Below are 25,397 nucleotides of genomic sequence, written 5' to 3' on the forward strand. Positions count from 1 at the left end.
AAGCTTTGACACCTCAGCCGCCTATTCCAGTTCATAGCAGCAGACCTGCCTGTTCCATTTGTGCGATGGTTTTACTCACAATACACTCTTCAGTGTTTTAGTTATTTAAAATAAATAATTTGGGGTCATCCTGGGACCCAGGGGTTTGAGAAAGTTACCATGTGATCATGTCTCTTGTTTGTGGCCTGTTGTAGAGCTATATTGCATCTCCTATCTCTCTCCCTCAAGTCCGGTCAGCAACTTATTGTGTCCAATATAATAAAGACAAAATGTCCAAAAACACTTAAGAAGGAAAAAATAAAGAATTTTGGCAGAATTCGAAGGTAAACTTGCTGCACACAAGATTAAGCCACACTTAAATATTTTTGTCAGCTAAATTCACACCAGCAGATGGCGCTAAAACCTGTGCAGCTATTTGGTGACAGCCAATAAGAAGCAGAATACCAATATCAGGTAACTATGCCTATAATGACTAAAACATATGCAAATTTTGAAAGCTCACATTAATTATGGCGCACATTTCACACTTTTTCTCATCTTTATGAAATATTTTGGTCTTGCTACTGGACATGGTGGTTCCTCTTTTCATCTGCAAAAGAAAAAAGTCTTCATGACATGTTAGGCCACTATAACGTATCATGATCATGGCCAGATTATCCAGAAGGGAGCCTCAGGGTTGAAATGAACTGTTTAAACCCCTGTTCATCCAGCTCTTTGTGTAGTTTTCCTATGCTATCCGGTCTACCTTTGCAGTGTGGTAATCTGATTAAACACACATTAACTTGGGAATGTGCAACATGTAAGCCTCAGACTGAAATTATGAAGGTCTTGAAACTACATTTTCGCACATGGACCCCGATGTATGCCTACAAAACAGTGTCAATGTTCTTATACTGCATGTTGTGATTGTCGTCTCAGTGCATGCAGCTAGACACGTTTACAGATTTCAACTTCATTTTCTGGTGGTTTACTCCTGACAAGACGAAGCTTCCAGAGTGAGCGCGGTCTCATGATTCATCTTGAGTCACAGTGACAGCTACTCATGAGTGGGAGTTTTTAGCTCCTACCCTGACTAAATAAGTTGGTGTATTAGCTGTGTTTGAAATCAGTATATTGCATGTACCCCAGTTAACAACAAGTATAAATGTATATAATGTTCACAAAAGCAAAGACATGTATTTGGTAGCACTTGGTAGCATTTATTTTGACACAAAATCCACAGTTTTTATTGAATAAAGTAGCGCAGATGTCCGTGTCAAAGTGGTAGAATCCTTGTGAGCAACAATGGAAAAAAAAAAAACTCAAATGGAAGAAACTGAAATACAACTCCACCTTCTGAAAAAAAGCACCAAGAAATGTGCAACCAAACACATACTTAAAAATGCAGAGAGATAATCTCATTGTTCAGATTTTACATCAGAGTATGCATCAGAAATCTCTATGCTATACACCAAGATACAAAATCAACTTGATATTCATGATGACATAAAAATGTTTGGATATTTATATCGACAAATATCATGTTAACAAATATCAAGGACGATCAACTTTGGCCTCATAATAAGCAACAATGATTAAACACCACAACAACACAGCTGACAATAACTCTCTCACACATGCGTACAACACACTGAAGAGCTGCAGGTAGAATTGCACAAAGATACCCTTAAAGAACACCACATTTTGTAGTAATATTAATCTGAACTACTCCAAATACAGTCACGTATAGATGCTGCTATAAATCCTGCTGTGTCGTAGCTGCAGGAGTAAAAGGAGAACGCTTTGTTTTCCCAGACAAACAGTCTTGAGCTATCCTGAATCAACAGGGTCTGATGTTTTTTTGTTTTTTTTTCCTGGCAAACTAGTTCAGCCGTACCAATGTGGGCTTTCTTTTTTTCAATTCTTCAATTATCAGCATTACAAAATAAAGTCAGTACAAATATAGAGTAAATACTATCTTGATAAGGAGAAGTAAACAGTCCTTTGCAGTCAAAACTCAGCGAGGTAACAGTCTTATATCAGGCCTTGGCCTACAGTGGCAATGAGGGCAGAGTTTGGGCGTTTTGTCTATACATACTAGCTGCTGACAAGGCAAAAGAAATCAAAGTTGTTCTATACACACTGAACTCAGATCAGTTTGGCTTCAATGTGAAATCAGAGTTTAGCCTCTAAATTTGTGCCTCTCGTGTGTCACTGTTACATTCGAGTTAGCCATCAAAGTCAAAAACTAATTTGAGTAATTTTCATATTTTCAGACCTTACATGCATCAAAATTTAACAGCCACTCCTATTTTTGATCATTTGCGCACTAAAATATTTCAGATTTTTGTTGCTTAAATGATCGTATTTGAAAAGACAATGAGACTCGCTTTTCTCCAAAATCCCACGGCTCACACATTCTGTTTTCCTCCTGAATATTTTTGAATATGCTAACCGCAATAGTCACAAGATGAATGTCAGTTCTCAACTGTGCATCTAATTATCTTTAGTAAAGATGAACAAGATGGTAAATATACAAGTTCAAATAAATAGGTTATTTTGTATATAATAAAACTTTGCTACCATCTTTGTGTGAATTACACTTTGGGAAAAAGATTTTTCAAAAAATTGTGGAGGAAATTTCTTTTACAGATTGACAGAAGAGTCTTTGAGAAATCTGGAAACACCTTCAGAACAGCGGTAAGAGTTGGTAAAAGACCTTCTGGGGTTTTCAAAGACTGTTGGGTTTATATTGTTCAGAAAAATTGATGCTTAGCTTTGTGACTCAAATAAAATAATAATACATGAGAGGCACAAACTAAGACTAAGGCAAAACCACATAATCTGAGTTTGCACTTGGGAGAAACCTTAAGCCAAAGGCATTTAAAATGCTGTGTTATGTACAATCAAGGGCCTCTGCCCAGCACAGCTCACGGATAAGTTATAAAGAGGTAAATGTCTTTTTCACAACAGTTTATTTCCTGTCAACCAGCATCAACTAGAGTAAGGAAAAAATTGTGAATACTATTGCTAAATACTATTTTTGCAAGTCTCACATGTACTGCGTACTGTGTATATTTTATAAAGAGACTGCTTAAGCACAGCTAAAAAATGTTTGCCCATTTGATGTACGACTATACACAACTCACAGAAAACACACACACACACACATACTCACATAGCAGCAGTAAACTATAGAGTGCCTAACAGAAAGTCTATTTTCATCTAGGCACCATAGACTTTGTTAAAGAACATACATCGGCTAGAGCTAATGAAAATGAATAACTCTCCATTTTTTTAGCCTTAAAATGTACAGTTGCCTTTAAAAAGGCAAGGCTTTTATGTTGATATGTTCAGAGGATGAACAGTCTCCACCAGAGCCTTGGTCACCTCTGAGACACACCTGTGAGTCACTGCACAGGAGCTTTGAACACAGATGATCAGAAGATGTCAAAATGACCTTCATAACAAAACCAAACTGCAACACAAACTTTCTTGCACTCCCTAGATGAACACATTAAGGTACAAACAAACATGATTTGTCTTTGACAAAAAAAAAAAAGGTATTATAAAGCTGAACCGAGGCAGCATTATCTGTCCAAAGAGCTATAAATAAGTTGAAAGCTTTGCCTTCAGGCATTAGACAATTAAGTCTGCCAAGGACAAAACAAAGTCCTACAAAAAGTGGCCTCTAGTCAATGAACTACAGAGACATTTGTCTCATAACTACAGCAAGACAAACGTACAAAAACACATGATGTTTCTCATACTTGTTCTACACTCCAGTACATTTCATACTGGGAATTTAATTACAAGATAGTACATGTGCGCTATCCCCACTAAGTAGTGAGACCAGAACAGACTAACTTGACTTAATCCTAGGAAGTACAGAGCATCAATCAAGGGTATCAACCTAACAGTCCACCCACTGAGGCAGAGACTATTCAATAGTGACATGTACTGTACAACTGATGGATGATCTTACATACAAAAACAGGATCAACCAAGATACACAATGTGTACCAGTCCAACTCCTAGAAGTGACTACATGTTTAGCCACAGCAATAACCAAAAACCATTATTCCAACTTTAAACCTTTCACTTCATACATTTTGCACATTTGATATTTAACAATCATTACTCGGCTCAGACAGACGTTACAATGGGCTCTTCATTTCATAGTGTCCTCTCAGGGCTCACACTTGCTAGATTGTATTGCCTTGGTGCAGGCTATAAAAAAATCTCCCGTAAACAATTTCAGTTCATATTTTGTTGCAATGCATAACCTTTTACATTCATTATCAGTGATGAGATTAGGCTTAAAGTTTCTGCCTTGTAAAAACTCAACAGTCCATCCGTGGAGGAATCAGATTCACATTGCCTTGCAAAAATGACAACAACCAACCAGGAACGTGTTCAAACACATAAAATCCAAAGTCAAACAGTCAGTTAATTATGCAGTATATTCATGTAACTGTCTGAAACAACCACCACCAATGTAAAGCTTTGCCACCCACACATCATTTTAATCAATGCTTGCATCCCTTTTCCTTAAGGGAGCAATATAAGACACAATGTATAAAACACACAAACTTTGAATCGGTCTAAATAGATGCTTTCTCTCATTATTGCCTCTGACAAACAGAGGTAAGTAGGCTGGTGAAAGCAAAAATTCACCCTACAACAGAACAAGTTTACAGGTTGGTCCTGTGATCTCAAACTATATATTCAATTTTTGTGAACCCTCATCTTTTTAAAAGTTATAATCCAGTAAATTAAGATTACATAACACGATCTGGACACACTTTTTTAGAGCTGCTCTTTTGAAAATGAACTTTTTTCCTTTATAGGATAATTTTTTCAATTAAAGAAAAAATGTCAGTTAATAATAAACTGCCTTGTTCATGTTTACAAATGTTGATTAAACTGACAGGGATGATGGGAGTAATGAACTATATAAGGAAGCGGTACTCATCCTTTTTGTCTTACACCTCACATATGTCAATAAGTTATCCGCAGTTCCACCAAAGATTGATTTTCGCTTCTCAGATTGTGTTGTTTGAATACTTTTTAAATGCCTATAAGAGGTATAAACTCTGCAGAAAAGTCAGAAAACATATATTGTGTGGCAGAGGAGATTAGCAGAGATTAATCATCTCATGATCCCCTTTGAGGGGTCCTGACCCACAGATCTGGAACAACTGATGTGAGGGAATTTCATTTCAAAGAGCTAAAATGTCATTTTAGCAATGTTACGTCATGCAGAGAAAAGAGAGATGAAAAAAGCAAAACAGTAATGGGATGTGGTTAGTATGTGGGAAAATGAGTGAGACAGAGAAAGAGCAATTCATTAATATTTTCATCGCTTCTCCCCAACCCCAAATGAACTTACAACTTTCCGGTGTCAGATTCTCCTGGGGAGAAAACAAGAGGATCTATCACTCAGCCCGTCCATCTGCTTGCAGCCAAGACTTTTACTTCAGTGATACAACTTTTCACCTACTAGTCTTGATCTGTGAGGATGTTATTAAGCATAAACATCTCATTTTTCTTCACTTGTTTTACTACATCTCACTTGCTGCCAACTTACGAGGACTCCACAGTGATGATGGCCTCGCTTGTCTTCGGGATGATATTGGAGGACGAGGAGGAGATGTGGCCGCGCTGCTCAGCGCAGTCGTCCAGGAGTGGTGACAGGATGGTGGCCTTTACTCGGAGGGAACAGTCCATGCTGTCGTGCAGCACGTCTGACCTCCCCCCACCTTTCACAGCCTCTTTCCCTCCATTGCCAAAATGCCCTTTCTGCAGTTCCTCATCCTCTTGTTCTCTCTTCACATGGCAGCGGCATACCTCGATGCCTGAGTCACCCGTTAGGCGTCGATGGCGGAAATGGTCCTCCTCGTCATCTTCTTCATCCTCCTCCTCCTCTTCTTTATCTCGTTTTTGCTCCTCTTTGTTGTCACAAAGCTTGAAAACAGCCACATTTGAAGCCTGTTTTGGGGGAGATGGAATGGGCCGGGCAGTCGGACCGCGGGGTGAGGCCTCTTCATCTTTTTCTTTCTGAACGGGCACGGCTCCAAGTGGGTCTGAGAAAACGAGAGGTTGGACTTGGCCAGCAGGAAGGGAAGATAACAGAATGAGGGGTGAGAGTGGGAGGCGAGGATGGTGTGAAGGACGAGAGGGATTAAGAGAGTGTAAAGGAAGAGAGAGCGGTGGAGCTGAAGGTGAGATTCCCTCATTGCCATTAGAGGACTGTCTCTGTACTGGAATGACATCTGGGGTGGCCGTAGGTATAACATCAGGAGGAACTTGTGATGGAGGTGGCGTGGAGGGAGTTGGTGTGCAGGTAACCCCAACCCTTGGCAGGGCAGACTCGCCCCCTGCTTCACTGGGCGTGGAGATGCGGCTGCTGTCATATGTCTCGTCTGTCACCTGGACAGAGAAGGAGGTGCTGGAGGGGGAGGTGAGGGAGCACGACTCACAGGAGCAGCTGGTGTAAGAGCTCTGGGAGGAGGTCAGGCCACTAGGACCAGGGCCCAGATAGGGAGGGCAGGGGTGTCGGTGGTGGTGATGATGGGGGTAAGAAGCGCTAGGACCACCCATGGCACCTCCCTGCAGGGCGAAGACTGAGCTATAAGACGGAGGAGGCGTGCTGGGCTGCGCTGCCACCTCCTCATAGGAGGGCAACTTGAAGGAAGCCAGAAAACCTATGACAAGAAAAAAAATTAGCTCAGGTGTGGTGATATTCTATATTATCTTCATTGTCAACAAATCTGATATAAAATCCCAAAACCAGCAATGAATAGATCCTATTAACAAGTGTTGCTTTTATATCTAAAGCATGATATAGCTCATTCCTCAGTGCCATAGACCTCCATTACTGTCAAAAAAAAACATCAAAAAACATAAATGAGCCACACTGTTGAACTAGGTGACACATTCTTTCATTACAATGAACATGGACACTGTAGGTTAATTTGAACCAATCCCACACACACCGTCCTGCTGTCATAAATATCCACTGGAGCACCAGAAGTGTATTAACCTAAAGCTACAAAACACTCTCAACAAATGCACTACTTAATCCTGTTTGAGTATCATTTGCCAAAAACTACAGTGGCCAAGTGTTTTATTTAATCGTTGAGCTTTTTAAAAAAAAATGAAACTATATATTTCTGACCTCTTTTTAAATTTTTTTTTTTGTCAGTAGGAACCAGTGGGTTTGAGTGCCATTGAGGGGGTTGGGAAGTCAGAAAGTATTGAGAGACAGACTAATGTAGTTTTGCTTTGTGTTTTTTTATGGGATTTGTTGACAGTTAAAAAAAAAAAAAGGTAGAAAAACTGCCATCCTTATCCTTTAACACTGAACTTACAGCAGTTAACAACAGTTTTTAAGACTTTAATAATGCAAATAAGCCAGTTTAAATGAACTGGGTATTGTCGGTATTCGTTTTTTATTGATTATTGCTTTACTGGTTACGGTTCTATTTAATGCAATTTTATTGCATTTGGTTTAGATTATTGAATTAAACATAATATAGACCTATCTAAATGTAGATTTGTTTAAATTCTAAACAGCACACTAAGATAGCAACATATGTAAATTCTAGGAAATTGATTTCAAGATATAAAAAGCTGTATTTATCTGTATTCAAAACCTTTTCAGACTCTACTCAGCTTCCCTGCCTGAGTAGAATTATTCTATCAAAAATAAAATAAATGTTTGAAATGAAATAAACATACTGAGGTCCAGCATTGAGGAAGGGTAGTTGCAGGCTCCGTTATAGGCGATCAGATTGATTTCCCTCTGTCTCTGCTGCTGCTGGATCCTCAGCTTGGACCGGCGGTGGCGGTAAGCACAGAAACAGCTGAAAAGGATCAGCACTGTCCAAAGCAGCCAGAACCCTGCAGGTAACAGATAATGAACTCAACATGAACCTGACTTTCAGCATTATAAAAACAAACATGGACCTTCTGCTCTGTCATCTGAATTACATCTCAGACCTTCAGATTACACAAAGTATCCTATTAGATTAAAAATTGTATGTTTTACGTTAGTGCTGATCATTTTCCAAAGCATAGCCGAAGATTTTTGATTGTTTTTCTAGTTTTGTTGCTCATTGACTGCCATATAAAAATGTACTTTCTGAACAAATGACATTTTAAGTGTAAAATAGATCATTTTATATTTTATATTTTGCCATAGATAGGTTTATTTTGCAAAAGTCTTGGTTGGTCTTTTCAGCAGACCACAGTTATACTGATAAATCCTTAAATCTGAATGTAAGTACATATTGCCCAGGCCAGGGTTGTAGTGCACACAACCTTACCTGATCATGTGATCTGACCAAGAAAAAATGATTTTCTAGGATCTAAAGATCAGAGTTAATTTGATCGCACTGCTACACTTAGCCTTAAACAGCTTTTTGGTGCCCCCTAGTGTTCATTTATAATCTTTTTCTATGGTAATTGAGTTGTATTTATTTGCAGTGAGGAAAAAAAACAAAAGGGGAGATTTTTTTCTTAACCTTTATTTCAAAGGTTATGTTTCATTGACAGCTACTGAGACATAAAATAATAAAACAGACATAAAATTATGAAATTTTCCATCTATTCACATACAGTAGCTTGTATGAATTCCTGAGGAACAACATCCAGTCAAGATAGAATCCCAATTGCAATGCAAACCAAGCCACTTTAATCGCACATCATTCATATGTAACAGGAGTTTAAACAAACACATTTCTGTGTGTCCAGATCTTTAACTTAATGCATCCTGGCAGGACTGGATTAAAATAAATGTCACAAAGTAGAGCCATTGCCTTGGTACCCTGTCTGCATAGTGGAGAAGAAGCAGTTGACTCACACCAGAGTTCATAATAGTAGGTACAGCAGCCTGTCTCTCCACAGCAGTGTCCTGTTTCACAGAGGTACCCTGGATTGTTGTTTACCCCAGGACAGTACTTGGGACTGACTACAGGCTGGCTACCAACGCCTCCGTGATGCTTCACCACCTGGTGGACAAAACACCACATCACAACATAACCACAAGGCAAATTAGGTTACTACAGTTATTACAGAGAACTGCCATCACATTTATATTTTTCCTTTGACAGATGACAGTATGAGGATGAAAGCTCATTCTTCACCTTGGAAATAGTAGTTTGACAAAATAATCTTAACTCAACATTCCCCTTACTGGTGGAGCTTTTAACCAGAAGTTCAAGCCAAGCCAGAATAGGAAGCCATCTTTTGTCTTAGAACCACAACAAGGTTTATAGTCTGCTTATGAAAACCATGAGATGGGGCCAGCACAACAAGCCGTAAACACAACACTGGCATATTATCCCTTTTAAGTTGATATGGTGGATGTGTTAGCAAACATTTTATAATTCACACATCCAGCCAATACAAAGCAACAATAGCATTAATTTAGTTAGATGTTCAAAATTCACTCTCCTTTTAGTTTTGTTTTGGTCTCCATCAACTCATGAGGGAAATATCTCTCTATCTGGCTCTTAAACAGCTAAACATTCCACTTTGTTGACTAGCTAGTAAAATAGTAAAGTTGCAGACTGTAAAACCAAAACAATGACGCTAAAATGCTCCATAGAAGGTGACAATTTTCTGTCAGTCTGCCTCTTTCACATTACACATAGTCATTTGATCTACTGCTAATTCAAAAATATTAATTAGTACAGCATTAAGATTATTTTGTCAGCATGTTTGATGGCAGCTACAGGTTAATGTTAAATGTAAAAAATCTCACACCTTATTTGCCTCCTTCTGAGAAACTGCCACCTAAAATGAGAAATGAAAAGTCCTCTGAGAATTTTACAGTCACATCTTAATCATTAACAAGTCACTGCAAACGAGAGTAGCAAGTGAAGATCTAAATCAAGATATTAAACAGATTGACAGATAGAAAATTTCAACGCCTGAGTAGAAGGGTCTAGATGAGTGCATGCACAATAATAATGCAGCAAGGAGGTTTCTAAATGAGACAGAGAAGTGCTAACAAATAATTATGCATTACCATAGCAACCACTGTGGTTACACTTTGAGGCTTTTTTTAACAAATGTGAACAATCTATATCATCCAGTGGTATGAAATGTTTAACTGTGGTTGAAGGTCGAGTTCCTTACTGTAGCAGTTTCGGTCCCGTCCAGCCCCTGCAGGGACATGGTCATCTGGTAAAAGACAAGAGAGGTACAACGGTTTAGATGGAGCAGTGATGTAGATAGAGAAATGATAGAGAGAATGATGGAGAAAATAAAAGACTAGCGCTGCATTTTTAATAGACAAGGGCACACGCTTCACAAGAAACAATCAGACATGACACACACACAAAAAAAGCCACTACAGGCCTACTTTCCAGTCTGAAGACACTGGTTGCCCCACTCTCTCTCTCTCTCTCTGCTTCCTCAAGGAGATGGAGAGGTCAATGTCTTTTTAACAAAACCTATTTCTCCTCTGTGGGTTGAGACAGCAGACAGACAGCACCAATTCCCAGACATGCTCCTTAAACCTCCCTCTCTGTCTCTTTCTCTTTCAAAGGCGTACAAGCATGCAAAAGGTACACCTCTAAAAATGTAATGACAGTCTAGGACTGCAAATAACGATTATTTTCACTATACAAGAATCTCTGAATAGAAAATGTCTGAAAATGCCCATCACAAATTCCCAGTGCCCATGGTAACGTCTTCACATTGCTTGCTCTGTCTGATTAACAATCCGAAAACCAAAGATTTTCCATTTATAGTGTTATAATATGGAAAAAAGCAGTGAATTCTCATATCTGAGAGGTTGGCAATTCAACAAATTTAAAGGCAATTTGCTTTATAAGTGTCTGTAAAGAGCTATATAAATACAGCCCATTCACTTGCATAATTAATCAGATATCAGAAATGATATTAATATTCTGTCAACTGACTAACCAATTAATCAACTAAGCCTGTCAGCAGTAAAACAGACAAAAGACTGACAGTTTTGTTTGGCATCTCCTCTAAAAAGGCATCAAACAGACTCACCTACCTATAACGGTTGATGCTGGCACACAAGCAACAAATGTGAATAATCATATTACAAATTAGCCACCAGTGTGTCCAAATATCTGCCGTGATGATCAATAATATATGTATGGAGTCGTTCCCCAAATGCAATTCTGTCACTGCACAGATTTCAAAATTCTGTGTGTCTCTCACACCTCTGTAAATGTCACACACACACACAGCAATTTAAGAGAAACATTGCGTGTACGTGTGTTGCTGGATGAGGGGCCACTGTCAAAAAAACAATGTGGAGACTCTAGGGGATCACTGCCGTGTTGCAAATCAGGCCTGCAGCCCTGTAAATGAGAGGTCTTTTGTTAAAAACTGGCTGCTGGTTATGTAGTCAGCATGAGGAACAATGTCGGCCCTACACTGCAGATCTACAAAATAACGATGAGCCAAAATTTAACAAGCAACTAACTCCACACACTGTCTTAAATCTGTACTGTATGTTTATTATATACAAGAGAGCATAGTACATACCTCTTATACACCTCATGCAACCACAGATTCATTAATATTGCAAAACACAGCACTACTGACATAAGAACTCAAAAAAGTGTACTTAAGAATAAAAAGTAAATATAATAAGAAGAAGAATTTTTGCTATTTTGAATCTTTCATCTACTTTCTACTACAAATTTCTTTGCTTGCTGTGTATTTGATTCTGATTCGTGCACAATAAATATGGTGCAACAGCAAACCCCAACAGAGAAGTCAGGCCGCATATCCGTCTGTCAAAGTATAACCTCATGTGATTCATAAGTAGGCTTCTGTACTGTTATGACAGTCATAGACAAGACGGGAAATATTCTGGCATCTGTGATGTCGAGCTGAGTTCCTGTGGTAAACCCACCACATGTCGTTGAGTACATAAACACACACATGAGTGTGAAGTTAAGTAATTCAGGCTTCCCCTGAGACCACCGACTAACCACCAATGATTTCCACCCATAGGGTCTCATAGGTCCCTGTAGCATTGCCACACACATAGCCCTTCACACCTTCCATCATAGATAACATGAAACCTGTGAACAGCTCTTCTCTATGATGGCTGGAGGGGAAAATGAGGAGGTGGGGGGTGAAAGGCTGCAGGATGTATGATGACATTCAAAATTCTGTGACCTGCCACAACAACAGCATTCAGTCAAAAGTATTTTAGCTCTGAGATGACAGCAAATTGAAAAAAAGCCATAATATGATGTACAATCCAGATTATGCTCATGGTTGTTAAATGATAAAATCGGCATGAAAATTGATTACAGTGAGGTTGAGGTCAGACTCCTTAATGCTAAAGCAAACAGTTGTTTAAGAGGCTCAACTTCAACTCTAGAAAGACAGAAAAACACTTTCGGCCACACACTGCAGCATAAAGACACCAGGAACCAAAATCTACAAAAAAAAGAAAAACTGACATTGCCATGGAAGCAGCAAAATACTGACAACAACATAAAACTGTACTGAGCTCCTTCAAAATCTGCCTTCATCTCTTTCCTCCTATTCCCTCGCTATGTTTACTATGGTTTCATTAAACAGTAGTGTACTGAGTAATAGTGTGCCAATCTATTGTTGAGTTTTGTGTCTACTATAATAAATTATGCCAATTGTACAAATTTGAATTTGAACATTTCATGTTGCTTTTTAGTTGTCCTACATGTGACGATGACTGGCTGAACACAGAGTTAAGTACCTTCGACATACTGCACATTTACATATAAGCCATGTAGTTTTCATTGTGGCGTAAATACTGCAGTAAAGGCCTGAATACTAGTTCCTTGTTTCCAGAAAACACACTTGAAAAAAGGAACTTCATCCTCAGTGTTTAACTGGCACAGTCCTGAATCAGCAATATGGTGTTATTTTGCTTGGACAAGCAACAACTGTATGTTAGATTCATCACACTATCAGTCTGGTAGTAAAAGCTTGTCTAATTACATTTGAAAAAAATCAGGGTTATTGGTGCAATACCGCAGATTTTGTAGGCTTCAGGGTGAGAAAACATGAAATCAAAGTGCAGTTTCAGCACACATTATACTTGCAGTATTCCCAGAGAAAGTTGACTGTATGTCTGAGTTTAATCACTTTATAGTAAATTTGAAATAACTACTCCAACAATGTTATGAATATTTTGTTGTGCTTTAGTGGGAGACACACCTCTAAAACCTATGATGATTTTTTTTGCATTTACTACAACATCCCGGACACCCTTGCATTGACCAAAAAAACACGCAAATAGAAACCACATAGCTGTCTGACTTCACTAACACAAACTGCTGCAGTGGTTCAAAAATGCATCTATTGTTGTCTCGCGAAATGTGTGAAAATATTCACGACAATTAAAAATTGAGGAAAATGAGAAGACAGATGTGTGCAGAAAACGAGTTGACGCCACTGTTTGTCAACAATAACAACAACAACACAGGCCGAGGGAAGCATGTTGCTCTGCAGAATAACTGGAGCCCAGCTGTTGACAGCAAGTGTGTGTGTGTGTGTGCGTGTGTATGTGTATATATGAAAGGAAAACTGTGCAGTGCGTTACCTCCTGAGCCTTCAGCCCATCGCAGAATGTCAACGTTTTCTCTGGATCCATAGCGAGAGCTGGACACCAAACTAAACGGAGAAAATAAAAAAAAAACCGCACAAGTGGGATTTTATTCTGCTAAACCCCCATCACCGCTGTCCCACTCCAAAGACACGGCGGCCTCCCCATCCGCCATTCCCCCCGGACGGACGGACGGACGGATGGACGGACGCCCCTCCCAGACTCCGCTTTACATACGGGGGGTATCGGGACAGACACCCGGTAGTGTTTTTAAGGATGGGAAGGGCGGAATATCACAGTGCGGACGAATCTGTCGTCGACTACAGTTTCCTGTAGTGAAATACAGATGTTTGACTCTTTGTTTTCGCAGAGAGGGTCGGAGCTGTGCATGATGTCATGCTTCTCCAGCCCCCAAACTACTTGTATGGAAGGGCTGCGCCTTTGATTGGCCGGAGCTCCCAGCAACAGCCGCACAGAGGCCGCCTCAACTGCGCCTTATTCACACACTGTTGCTCCAATACATTTATACTGTCTATAACATTAAACCTGACACCTGTGTGCTGTTACAAAATGTAATGAAACTGAATCCTCATATTTAGACAATATAGTTATTGCACAAAGAGAAGTATTATTGAGTATGAAGCATTTAGCCTACTCAATACCCATTAGAAAACAAGCTAACAAGTAGGAGAGTGCCTAAAGTAAAGAATACTTGTTATATTATGAAGAATGGTCCCTTCAAAGTTAATTATTATCCTATTAATGTATTAGGTGTAAACCATTTTTGTTGGAATGGAAAGTGAGCTATATTGGTCGACTTTATAGCGTTAATATCTTAAATCAGCCTCAGATTATTTTTTAAACGACAACATTTCCCTTTGCATAACCTGAACTGCTAATGCTAACTAATGTTAGTTCCCATCTCTATTTTGTTAGATTAGTTGGAGCTATATGACACCTGGAAGACAATTCTTCTCATAACTTTTTACTGTTATATTCCCAATTATTGGATAAATAAATTAAAAAAAAACCTAAGTAGAGGGGTAGCAATGTTAGCAGTGAGATTGGAAATTCTGCACTTTAGAGTGCTGTGTTAAAGGACCCCGTAGGGGAGTGTGGGGTAAGATGAGCCAATGGGCAAGTTGACCCAACCCCAATATTTAGGCAACTGTGTACATGTTTTGTCATGTGACCATAAATTCAGGAAGCACCCCCCATGTTTACCTCACTCAAGCCCTCAGGAACAGCGCCTGGCTTCGATGCCAATTTGGCATAGTGGCCAAACGGTATAATTACAACTTCCGTGTCTGTCACGTGATGCACACTGCCCCAAAAAGACTTTTCCCTGTTGACTTACATGGTGAAAGCGACGTCTGTAAATCAGCAGATTTTTTTTTTTGAGTGTCATAACCTCCGCAAAATGACTCGTTTCACTATCAGAATTTGATCCATTTGGTCTGATAACATTTGGAGAATCTAGAAGAGCTGCAAGAGCCGAATTATTTTAACCCCATTCAAGTTAGCGAAGGGGTAACCTGGAAGTTAGCTGAATCGGCCAGCAGAAGTCTCTGGTGCGCACTTTCAATGGGCCACACGATCCCAGTAGATCCGGGTAATTTTATACCCAGAAGCTGAACTTTTTTTTGCTTTATGCGCCACAGAGCAACTTTCAGAGGAATGAACGGGGCCCACCTCCGACGCTGTATCCAGTTCTCTTCATACATCCATGATCTCACTGAGGCGGAGAGAAGCACATGAGAGAAATGGAGGTATTTCTTTTTACATAGAAAAATGTTTTGCTTCATGTCAGATATAATGACTGTACAGTGGAACAACAGAAACAAAGAGGAGCCACACAGTGGAGGTAGAGAGGGAGCTTGCAGACCATATCAAGAAGCTGGCTGACCAGTTTCATGGACTCACTCCCAAAAAATGCGGTGAACTGGCATCAGAATTGGCAGAAAGAAACAACATTCCTGTCCCCAACAGCTGGAAAGAGAAGGGTCTAGCAGGAAGGGTGTGAATGAAATTACATGACTCATTAGGTCAGCATAGACTGTCTTGTGTAGTTTAATACAGCACCATGATAGAATGAGTTATAACCTACTTTTTTAAGGTTTTTAAGATTTTATGGCACACCACCGTCTCTCCTGCCTCATGCCTTAAGCAACATCTTTGGGAAGGGCTTCAGCCTTCAAGGTGGCTGGCACCATCTTTGCATTCAAGTAAATGATGAAGCATCTTTCCAACTGAGTGATGAATTGAAAAAGCTACCTCAACCTCTAATGGTCTCATGAAGTCAGATGGTCAGTTTACCCCCAGATGGCTCAATTTACCCACGCACTTGGATCAACTTACCCTTAACCTGGGGTAAGTTGAGCCACAGGAACACTTTTTTTTTTTTTTTGATAAGTCATATTTTCAGGCCCCTTTGTCATAGATGCATTCTTACAATTTCATTTGTTTGGGGATACATTCCTCAAACTACATTTTGGCACTGCTAATAAAATGCCAAAGATTACATGACTATGTCATGCTTTGGGGTTGCCTATTGTCAGTCAGTCTCTGCTCACCTGTCCTGTTTTTGTGCATATTGCAAAGAAATCCAGCTTAAGTCGCAGTGGACATACAGCTTGATGTCATTGGTGGCCCTGCCTGACCATTGCATATACCTCTTCCTATAGATGTTCTCAATAGTGCACAGTTATGCAGGGTCGGTATTATGTTACTGACTCAGCTTTTAATGTTTCTGTACTTCCTCAGAATAGCCTCCTGACCAAAGAATACGTATGTCCTGTTGCTAAATATTACTCAAGCATTTTTTTGACACTATTGTTTACCCAAGCCTGTTATATTTGTCTGCTCATTACCAGAAAAACTATTGTAAAATGGATTTTGAATCTCACTGGGTATTCTCCTGGCAAAAAAGCTGAGGCAAAAGTACTAGGCTATTAGGTCCTATCCTGCAGTGTATATCATATACACAGTTTGTGTCTCTTTTGCACAAGGGGGCAGCAGACTACAGGTTTTGGCTTTTTGCATTATTTTCCTGCACTGCTGGCCTAGAGTGTAATCAGTGACCTGTGGTAGAATAATAAGACTCCAGCAAGCAGGTTAGAGCTGATACAGTTAAAGGAATACTCATGCAAGAAACTTATTCATCCTCATTCATTCATTATATATGTATATATAAATAAAATGCTTGTGTGTGTGTGTGTTTGTGTGTGTGTGTGTGTGTGTGTGTGTGCGTGTGTGCGTGTGTGTGTGTGTGTGTGTGTGTGTGTGTGTGTAAAAAGGAGAACAAGGAAACTATTTCCACGGCCCTGCCTGTTGTTTTCCTTTTATTTCATACCTGTGGTTGAAAACCCTGAAAGTGAAATAGAAGTTTGAACTCTTGCTCACTAACAAGTTTTGATTGTGCACTTGAGCGCTGATAAACAAGGAGTGTTAGTTCGTCAGAGGTGTTGTGTTTAACCAGCCATGGGTGTTAATTGGTACATAACCACACCATGTTCCATACCACGTCAATGAGCCACATGCAGACAGGAAAAGAGCATCTTTGAAATGATTGTTATCATTCACACACGTCTGACCTAAAATCTTGATGTCAGATAGATCACTAATCTAAATGTGAGCAGGACAAATCTTAATGCAGAAAGCCAAGATGGACAGTTGACGTTGAAAGAAAAATAAAACTAGAAAAATCTAGAAAGCTGTAAGCTACCCAAAAAAATTTCCATTTCAGGTGTGTCCACAATAACGCAATACCTGATTTACTGTAATCTCAAGAATTAAACGGAAGATGTTTGGCCAACATCTTTGCTCACCTACATAATGACACAATACGACAAAACACACTTCCTCTGACCCATCTTAGCACATCCACATGCATGTGCACACTCACACGTAGGCACACACAAAAACAACACAATCATAATAAATGTCAGATGCTGTGAGAATTCATTTACATAAATACACAATGTGGCATATAAAGAAAAGTCTTTGTTTAAAATCTTTTACATTAATAACTGTTTGATTCAGAACAGCTATAGCTTTATCACACCTTTATGTCGCACAAGGCTTGTCAACAGGTAATAAGTGGAAAAGTGAGGCTGTTAGAAACAGGAACATTTGGCAGTAAACAAGAAGAGCGCACAAAGTCTGTGACATCATTTAGAAGAAATCCAAAGTGAAACACATTTTATGTTTTGTTTCCCTTTCCATGATGAGGTTAGACATGTGATTTATGCAGAAATTGCTCCTTCTAATTACTTTATTTGTCCTCCTTTGAGCCCAATAAATGTGTCGTTTACACAAATTGCAAACTGGCATTCGCTGTGTGCGATGCAGCACGTCTCTCTCTCTCTCTCTCTCTCTCTCTCTCTCTCTCTCTCTCTCTCTTATCTCACATTAGAGTCATTGCCTTTTTGTTCCACAGAAGGGGAGACACTCCAAAGCAGCACATACATACATAAATTATCAAATACATGAACAAAGATGACCTAGTATTTTACTCCAAGCAAGTATAGAATGGACATTTGTACTTTCAATACATTGCCATACATGATTTCTATTCAAACAGAAACAACTGAGTGAGCAGTTTAAAGTGACGGTTTAGAGGAGACTTTGATCAGAGTTTGTTTGGTGCTGGATCTTCCTGAGCCAGCAGGGGCAGGTGAGGTTCAAAAGGCCTGGTCACAACCACTAAACCATGTTTTGGCACAGAGTGATTTATTTTCTGCTATCCAAAATGCAGGCATCGTTCAGTGCTCAAGCTGGGAGACCTTTTCAACCTATGACAGACCTTTTAACATCCATATTTAATGCATTCCTGTAAGCTCTTCTTGATATAGTTGACTTTCATACACTAGCAAGCATGTATAGAAATATATTTACTACAAATATTAGTCATTCAGTCTCCTCCCTCCTGCTGATAAAATCTCCCTTGCACAACAAACATATTGTAAGTGCATGTGCAGAAATTTCCACAGTCATATATAAAGCTGACAGCTACGTCTCTAACAGCACAACAACACACACAATGGATTCTGTATGACAGCATGGGGGATGACAAACCACCGGTTGTTTAGTGAGCGATTAGACGCATCTCTCAAGAGTACATACTGTAGACTTTGACACAGATGTCAAAATTGAAGCTCTTATATGACAGTAAGGAATGTTTCCTGTGGGTACATTTGCTGTGTTATTTTGAAACCTGTCTATCAAATGATAGTCCTAAGTCTTGACATTGATGTCACTCTGTAAAGTGCATGAAACTTTAAACCTCCCTTTCCTCTCCAAATGCCCAGCAGAAAGTCCACAAAGCAACCACTAAAGCTTAATAATTTGCTAATGCTGGGAAATGCAAAGTGGCTTGCTGAAAAAACAACATACATCTGCCGGCACTTACCACATTGTCAAGTCACATCCTGTGCCTCATGGACATATGACATTTAAAAATGCCACTGTAAATGACAGCACAATGCATGATGGGTCCACAAAGGGGAAAGCAGAATTCCATATACTTAGCATTATTACCAGCCAAAGAAATGAAGAGCACTGAGCTATTTTCTTACCTCCATGTTAAATTACAGCCACTGACTGTGTGTGCATGCGCCTTTGGTAATATGTGCATATCAGAAATATGAATTATCTGCAAGCAAGTAACCTCCAATTCTCTTTATGTGGTTTCACCCTGGGCCCTGATGAAAGCCCTAATTTGGCCTGTTTTTGACTTGATGACACAAAACATGCAAAGCCACAGGTTGCCTTAACCAGAGATGTGCTGATAAAACTTGACTAAAGTCAAAGTTCTTGACTCCAATTTCACTGTCAGGAAATTCATCATCCTCTACTTTTGTTTTTCCATACTGTCTACAATGATTAAAGGCCATGAAAACCTATTCTTTTAATCAGTTTCTAATTATAAGTAATAGGATCCTATGAATACAATATTGTCTGTCACATTTGATACAATACTGGTAATTTCACATGAAAGACTTCTATATTTGCGTGTTTTCTGTGCTCTTCCTATTGCTTTGAAGTGGTCAGAGCTGTTGAAAAAGGTGATCACATAAGCACCAATGAAAGTTTAACAATATATGAATAAGGCTGTGTCCAAAATCACCTCCTTGTTCACTCATTGATTATAAACTATATAAAAGACACTCAGTATTGGAATTTCAGGCATTTTGCGTCATCACTGACCAGATTAGATCCACTTGACTAAATATTTTCACATATACAAGAATACAATGAATTGAAGGATTATAAGCAGAAAATAGTGCACAAGCTGTGCACGTTGCTTTATTTGCTCCACTGTGAGAGCTTAAGATCCCTATATAGTGCATAAATCTTACACTAGCAAATAGCAGATAAAATCTGATGACAGTGTTGGGTTGTTTGCTTATGTTGCCAGGGAAATATGTTGCCATTGTCTGACAAATCTGATCTAATCTCACCCACGCAATACCAACGAAGCAGATTAGCCGAATTTTTGAGTGTTTAACTCTTAAAAACGGAATCCTAAGGATGCTTTTATTCCGTTTTACCTTTGATCGGTGATTATTTAATCAAACGTATTTTATCTTATAGATAGATATTCAACATTTGAACCTACATGATCAGGTGAAGTAAGAATTGCCAACCATCTTGGCAACTAGTACTATACTTCGGTACCTTGTCATCATTTGTCCCATCAATCACTTACCTGACAGCTATACCTCACATCCAGCTTGGGGCCTTTATATGCTCCCTAGAAGATCCTACAGCAGCTGTCACTGGGTAAGACAGAACAAGTCACTGGATCAGTGTCAGTGGCATCTTTTCTTTGAAGTATAACAACAGTATGTTATCATCAGCATTGTAAATCAGCTGTCCCTGCTCTAATATACTACAGCTGTCAAACAGAACTACAAGGAGACAGATACACAAAACTATTCCTCTGATGTTTGTTGAAGGATCACAGGACTAATCCGGGTGCAATCATTTGTCATGACGTGCCGTGCTGCAGCCCTACACCAACTACATACAAACCAAACACAGGGAAAAAAAACGCATTGCTGTACATCTCAATACACAGATACAACAGGAATTATTGCGTATACTCTCTGGCTTTATCTCTTCACGATGCATCCTCATGTCATTGATTTTGCTAAGATCAGAGGGAAAGCTTTTTTTGTTTGGTATTTCTGTAGAGTTGCGACAGTTACATCGATGTGAGTCAACCCTGATTCTGCTAAATAATGAGCTGGCAGTTTAGGCACAAATTTCAAATTTTGCCTCACCAACACAAACAGCTTCTTGTTCTAACATTTCATATTCCTCCCATGCTTTTGTTTCTATTAATGACGGTATTGTTTCCACACGAAGGCTGTTCAGGCAAACATAATGTATCACTCTGTAACTCTGAAGTCATTCATAAGGAGAAAAATACTGGTTACACACAGAGAGAAAGAACACGTGACTGACAGGCTGTTTTGCACCCCTACTCTCCTGTTCCTCTCTTTGACAGCGGATTAAACTGACAGACCCCGCCCCCACAACACACACACACACACACACACACACACACGTACACACACACACACGTACACACAGTCTGGAACCACAGGCCAAACAGAGGTTCATAACAAGTCCTGGCAAGTCAACCGTAGTTAACTTAATGAGGGTAGTAGAGACCTCAACACACACACACACACACACACATACACCACACATACACACACACACACACACACACACACACACACACACACACACACACACACACACAACACACACAACACACATACACACAAGCGCATGCTATCAAACATGATTATCATGCCGTTGAGTGAAACAACCAAAACATCATCTGAGAGAAGACTTGGATCAGGTTACCTCGCTCTTCACTGACTGAAATCCATAGCTTCACATCAGAGGATCATAACCAGAGAACATAAACAAATACGTATGATGTATTTTATAATCCAAAGACTTAAGTTTTGATATTTTTGTTTACTTTGTAGGTTATAAAGGATTAGCTACTGAGCCTCGGGCATTGTTGAGTAAGCTCATGTCATTTTTCTCATGTAACACTTGATACAGATGTCAGACAGATGCATTTAAAAAAGTCAAAAGTGTAATTTTAGCAGAAAATACAAACAATAGTGAGTAGTCTGGGTTGAAAAATTGACATGTTAGTTTGGAAACAACACATGTACATGCATAAATAAAGAGTGATAATGTTTGCGACTCCCTAATGTAATAAAAAAAAAAGGCTTTAAATCATCCCATAGAATTCATTATTTTAGCAGCCACCCCTTCATTTATGTCTATTTATGATGCACTTGCTTAAATGTGAACAAAGGAATGACGCAAACAACAATAGTTTACTTGGTTGCGCACTGGAAAAACCAAATATATCAAAGTAAAAGAAGATGCAAACCACCATAATTAAAAAAAAACTTCTACTTTGTCCAAATGTGTCCATTGAAAGGTCAGGCTTGGGCCCACGAGACAAGAGTCATGCTAGGATAACTGAGATGTTGGACAACATTTATTTGAAGAGGTGTAAAGAATTGGGAAAGTGAACTGGAGGAGGCACAAATGGAAAACAGAGAGAAAAAAAAAATCATGACTGAGTTTAAAAAAGGCTGCCATATCAGCACAGTTCTTCCTTTTACTCCCCTGTTGATTCTACAGTCTCTCTGCAGGACCTTGATGGCTTTCTTCAAGTTCGGTGCTGCAGTTGCTGACATAAGCCTTTTGTCTGAGCCCAGCACAAAAACACAAGGAACCCAGAGGACCATCAGGGCCCAGAGAGGAACAGAGTAGTGCAAGTTGGACAACAAGTGCACCGAGTTAAGTTTCACCACTGCTTTTACTGCTGCAAGCAAGTCTGCAGAGGAAACTCAAGCACAAGCAGAAAGGCTGGTTCCCATGTCTGCAGTGTGTCTGTTTCTGCCTCTATGTGTCTTATTTGAGTTCACTGACACTGTTTCAAAGAGGATTCACTCACTCTTACTGCTGCAGCCACTTTTTGATAGATGACACCACTTAAGGACATTAAACTTGACTAAAAAAACATGCACATGTACAAAGACATGCACATTTTCTCTCTAGCCATATTGCCATGACTTTCAGAGACAAAGACTGATTTCATTCATCAGCTGGTGAGAAACCGTTGATATGTTATCTATAAAAAGGGACTGACTAATATTGAAACATGCTCCTTTGTGCTGTATCGCAAACAGCTTTTGAGGCTTGTACTTTTCTGTCACACCTGTTTTTGGTGACACAAGATGAAAGCCTGTCTGCCAGGAGTAACGCTTTTTCTCAAATAATCTGGTGTCTTGGTTCACCCCTCCTTCTGCTCCTTTCCTTGTAGAGTTGTGGATGCACATTTCAATCCGATGATTTTTTGGCTGGCCTGAGTCCACCACTGACTCTCTCTCTCTCACTTTTCCCTTCTCCCCCGCTCTCTGTTTTGTTTCTTTTTTTTTTTTTTTCCCTCTTGAGTCCTGAGACACAGTGACCCACTTCCAGTTCCTTCCTCTCTCCGAAGCTGAGTGTGTGTAAATGTTAAAGCAAACGGCTAACGGTTTTTGTTTTTGCAGCATTTTTGCACTGGAAGCCCCCCTCCCCTTTGCTCTCACTCTCTCTCCCATACAACACACCCACCCCCATTCTTTCTCTCTCTCTCTCTCTCTCTCTCTCTCTCTCTCTAACTCTCTCTCTATCTCTATCTCTGCATGACCCGGGGAAGCGTCCTGTTTGGGAGTGGGAGTGGATAGGGATCTTTGCCATGAGTCATTACCAGGGGACCCCTGGCACTCGGCTGTACCCCTCCTCTGCATGCAAGGAATGCTAGCTAGATGCGCTCTAGCCTTAATGAAAAGGGACACTCATTCAGATGCAGACAGCAGAACTTTATGAAAGTTTGATCGACAGCAGGGTGTTGACAAAGAAAAGCAATTTTGAAAGATGAGGAATTTCCAAGCGTAACAACTCCATCCAGAAGACCAGAAAATTGACGGTCAGGAGGTTTTTATGAGTCCTTTTTTCCCTTTTTCTTTTTTAGGTGTGCACAGCTGCACTTTGGGGCTGTGGAAACATTTGCAGGCACGCACAGAGCTCTGCCTGTCTGACATACTCTGTTATTAAACATGCATGCAACCTGTACTGGACCTATACCTGCACAATCCATCCAAACACGAAAATAAAAAAAAAAAGGAAGAAAAAAAAATCGATCTTCTCTTTCTTTCTTTCTTTCTTTCTTTCTTTCTTTCTTTCTTTCTTTCTTTCTCTTTTTCTTCCTCTCTTTCTGTCTTCCTCTTTCTTTCTTCCTCTCTTTCTCTCTTGCTTTCTCATCCTTTTTTCTTAACTCCAGGATCTCCTCCCTCTTGTTTTTCTCCCTCATTCCCTCTACCTTCCCCCATGGCTGAGTCTGGCAGGGCCACGGGTTCAAAGACGTGCAAGCACCAGAATGTAGGTCAGCCATCGGTGCTGAGTTACCGATTAGAAACAGCTGTGCATTTGTGGGCCATTCTCCCTGTCTGCTGAGGCCAGCAACCATCGCAGAGCAGTACTGAGCTTTAACTTCACTTTTCAAATGCCCCCTGCTCTGAAACTCATGCACTTCGCTCCACTTTCCACCCCTAAAAATGATGAATAAGGGGGATAGTATGAGCGCTTCAGTTATGGTTAGCTCTTATGATCTGTGCCCTTGGATTTATATGCAAACAAATCTTGTGAGTTATGCTCATCACTCCTGTCCTAAGGATCTACGTGTGTGCAGAAAAATAAAATGTGTTGGCATGTTTTTTTCTTTACCAACATGTATCTTTCCTCTCTTTTTGCTCTTTCAGTTCCCTCATAAAAACACCCCTGGAGGTTCATTGCCCTCCTTTGCTCCAAACCCTTAAAAACAGCCGAGCATATCTGTGGTTCTGCCTATTGTTTTCGAATGAAAACATTGCTCAACTGCACAATGTGTTTCCCTCCTGCTGCTCTGGACAATGGCTGATGTGTAGCATGAATTAACTAGCGAGTGCCTGAGCTCGAGTCAGAGCTGCGGTGGTCCTGAAGGTGACACCAATACTAGCATGTCTGGATTAGCCCTCGCTGCCCCTCCAGACCCACCCTCATTGCCGGTGCTTGCTGTTATATACATATACATACACACACACACACACACACACACACACACACACACACACACACACTAAGAGCACCTGGGGGTAATTACCTGTCAAGGCCCATGGGGACGCCACCTGTCAGGGGCCTCAGCGTGTGTGTGGAGAAAAGAAAGATGGCTTATTTTTGTAGAAAGGAGCGGCTTGTGTATAAATCTTCACACTCACTATTACACAAGTACACACAGAGACCCCTCCCCAAAGCAAGAGACAAAACCACACAAGTGAGAAAACACGCCACTTGAAGTTGTGTATTAAGAAAGTGAAGTAGTGGAAGAGTACAGCAGGAAGGGAGAGCAGTGATGACTATTCACACTCCAGACCCTTTAACACCCCTCCCTCCACTGCCAGCTCAGCACCGGATATGAGCCAAACCCTGTACCTTGCAGCTGTGGGTCTAAAATGCCAAATGGGCAAAATAATGCTCACAGACAAATGCAGACACCCCCGCACACACACACACATCCACACATAGTACACTCACAATGCAAATATGTGTGCAAGCATACAAAGTGCATAAACAAATATTCACATGCAATTATCATACTGTATACACAATATAATCCTGTGAGATGGGAGTAATTACAGTGGTGTGATGTCTCTGAAAATTGTCCCCGCCACGCCTTTAACCACTTCTGAGCCAGCTG

General features: G+C 40.0%; 1 protein-coding gene across 2 annotated transcripts; it reads right to left on the minus strand.

Moving 5' to 3' along the window:
• Window positions 1-1,178: 1,178 nt before the first annotated feature.
• LOC122979521 (WW domain-binding protein 1-like) lies at window positions 1,179-24,880 on the minus strand. Of its 2 annotated transcripts, XM_044347034.1 has the most exons (8): window positions 24,804-24,880; window positions 20,283-20,352; window positions 13,571-13,641; window positions 10,126-10,170; window positions 9,751-9,780; window positions 8,846-8,993; window positions 7,723-7,884; window positions 1,179-6,686 (listed from the first exon to the last, which is right to left on the minus strand). In XM_044347034.1, exons 3-8 carry the CDS (start codon window positions 13,619-13,621, stop codon window positions 5,566-5,568), a joined length of 1,557 nt encoding a protein of 518 aa, XP_044202969.1. In that variant the 5' UTR covers window positions 13,622-13,641; window positions 20,283-20,352; window positions 24,804-24,880; the 3' UTR covers window positions 1,179-5,565. The 2 variants fall into 2 exon arrangements, with proteins under 2 accessions (XP_044202969.1, XP_044202970.1); XM_044347035.1 differs by lacking the exon at window positions 13,571-13,641.
• Window positions 24,881-25,397: the final 517 nt, after the last annotated feature.

This window comes from Thunnus albacares, chromosome 3 (assembly GCF_914725855.1).
Source record: "Thunnus albacares chromosome 3, fThuAlb1.1, whole genome shotgun sequence".
Classification (NCBI taxonomy): Eukaryota; Metazoa; Chordata; class Actinopteri; order Scombriformes; family Scombridae; genus Thunnus; species Thunnus albacares.

What these genes read in the sequence shown, in the direction of transcription:
- LOC122979521 (XM_044347034.1), bottom strand. Translation starts at nt 13,621, where the DNA reads ATGGATCCAGAGAAAACGTTGACATTCTGCGATGGGCTGAAGGCTCAG. An exon ending in ATGGGCTGAAGGCTCAGGAG is followed by an intron (nt 10,171 to 13,570) that starts GTAACGCACTGC and finishes GTCTTTTACCAG; the next exon opens with ATGACCATGTCCCTGCAGGG. An exon ending in CTCAGAAGGAGGCAAATAAG is followed by an intron (nt 8,994 to 9,750) that starts GTGTGAGATTTT and finishes TTTGTCCACCAG; the next exon opens with GTGGTGAAGCATCACGGAGG.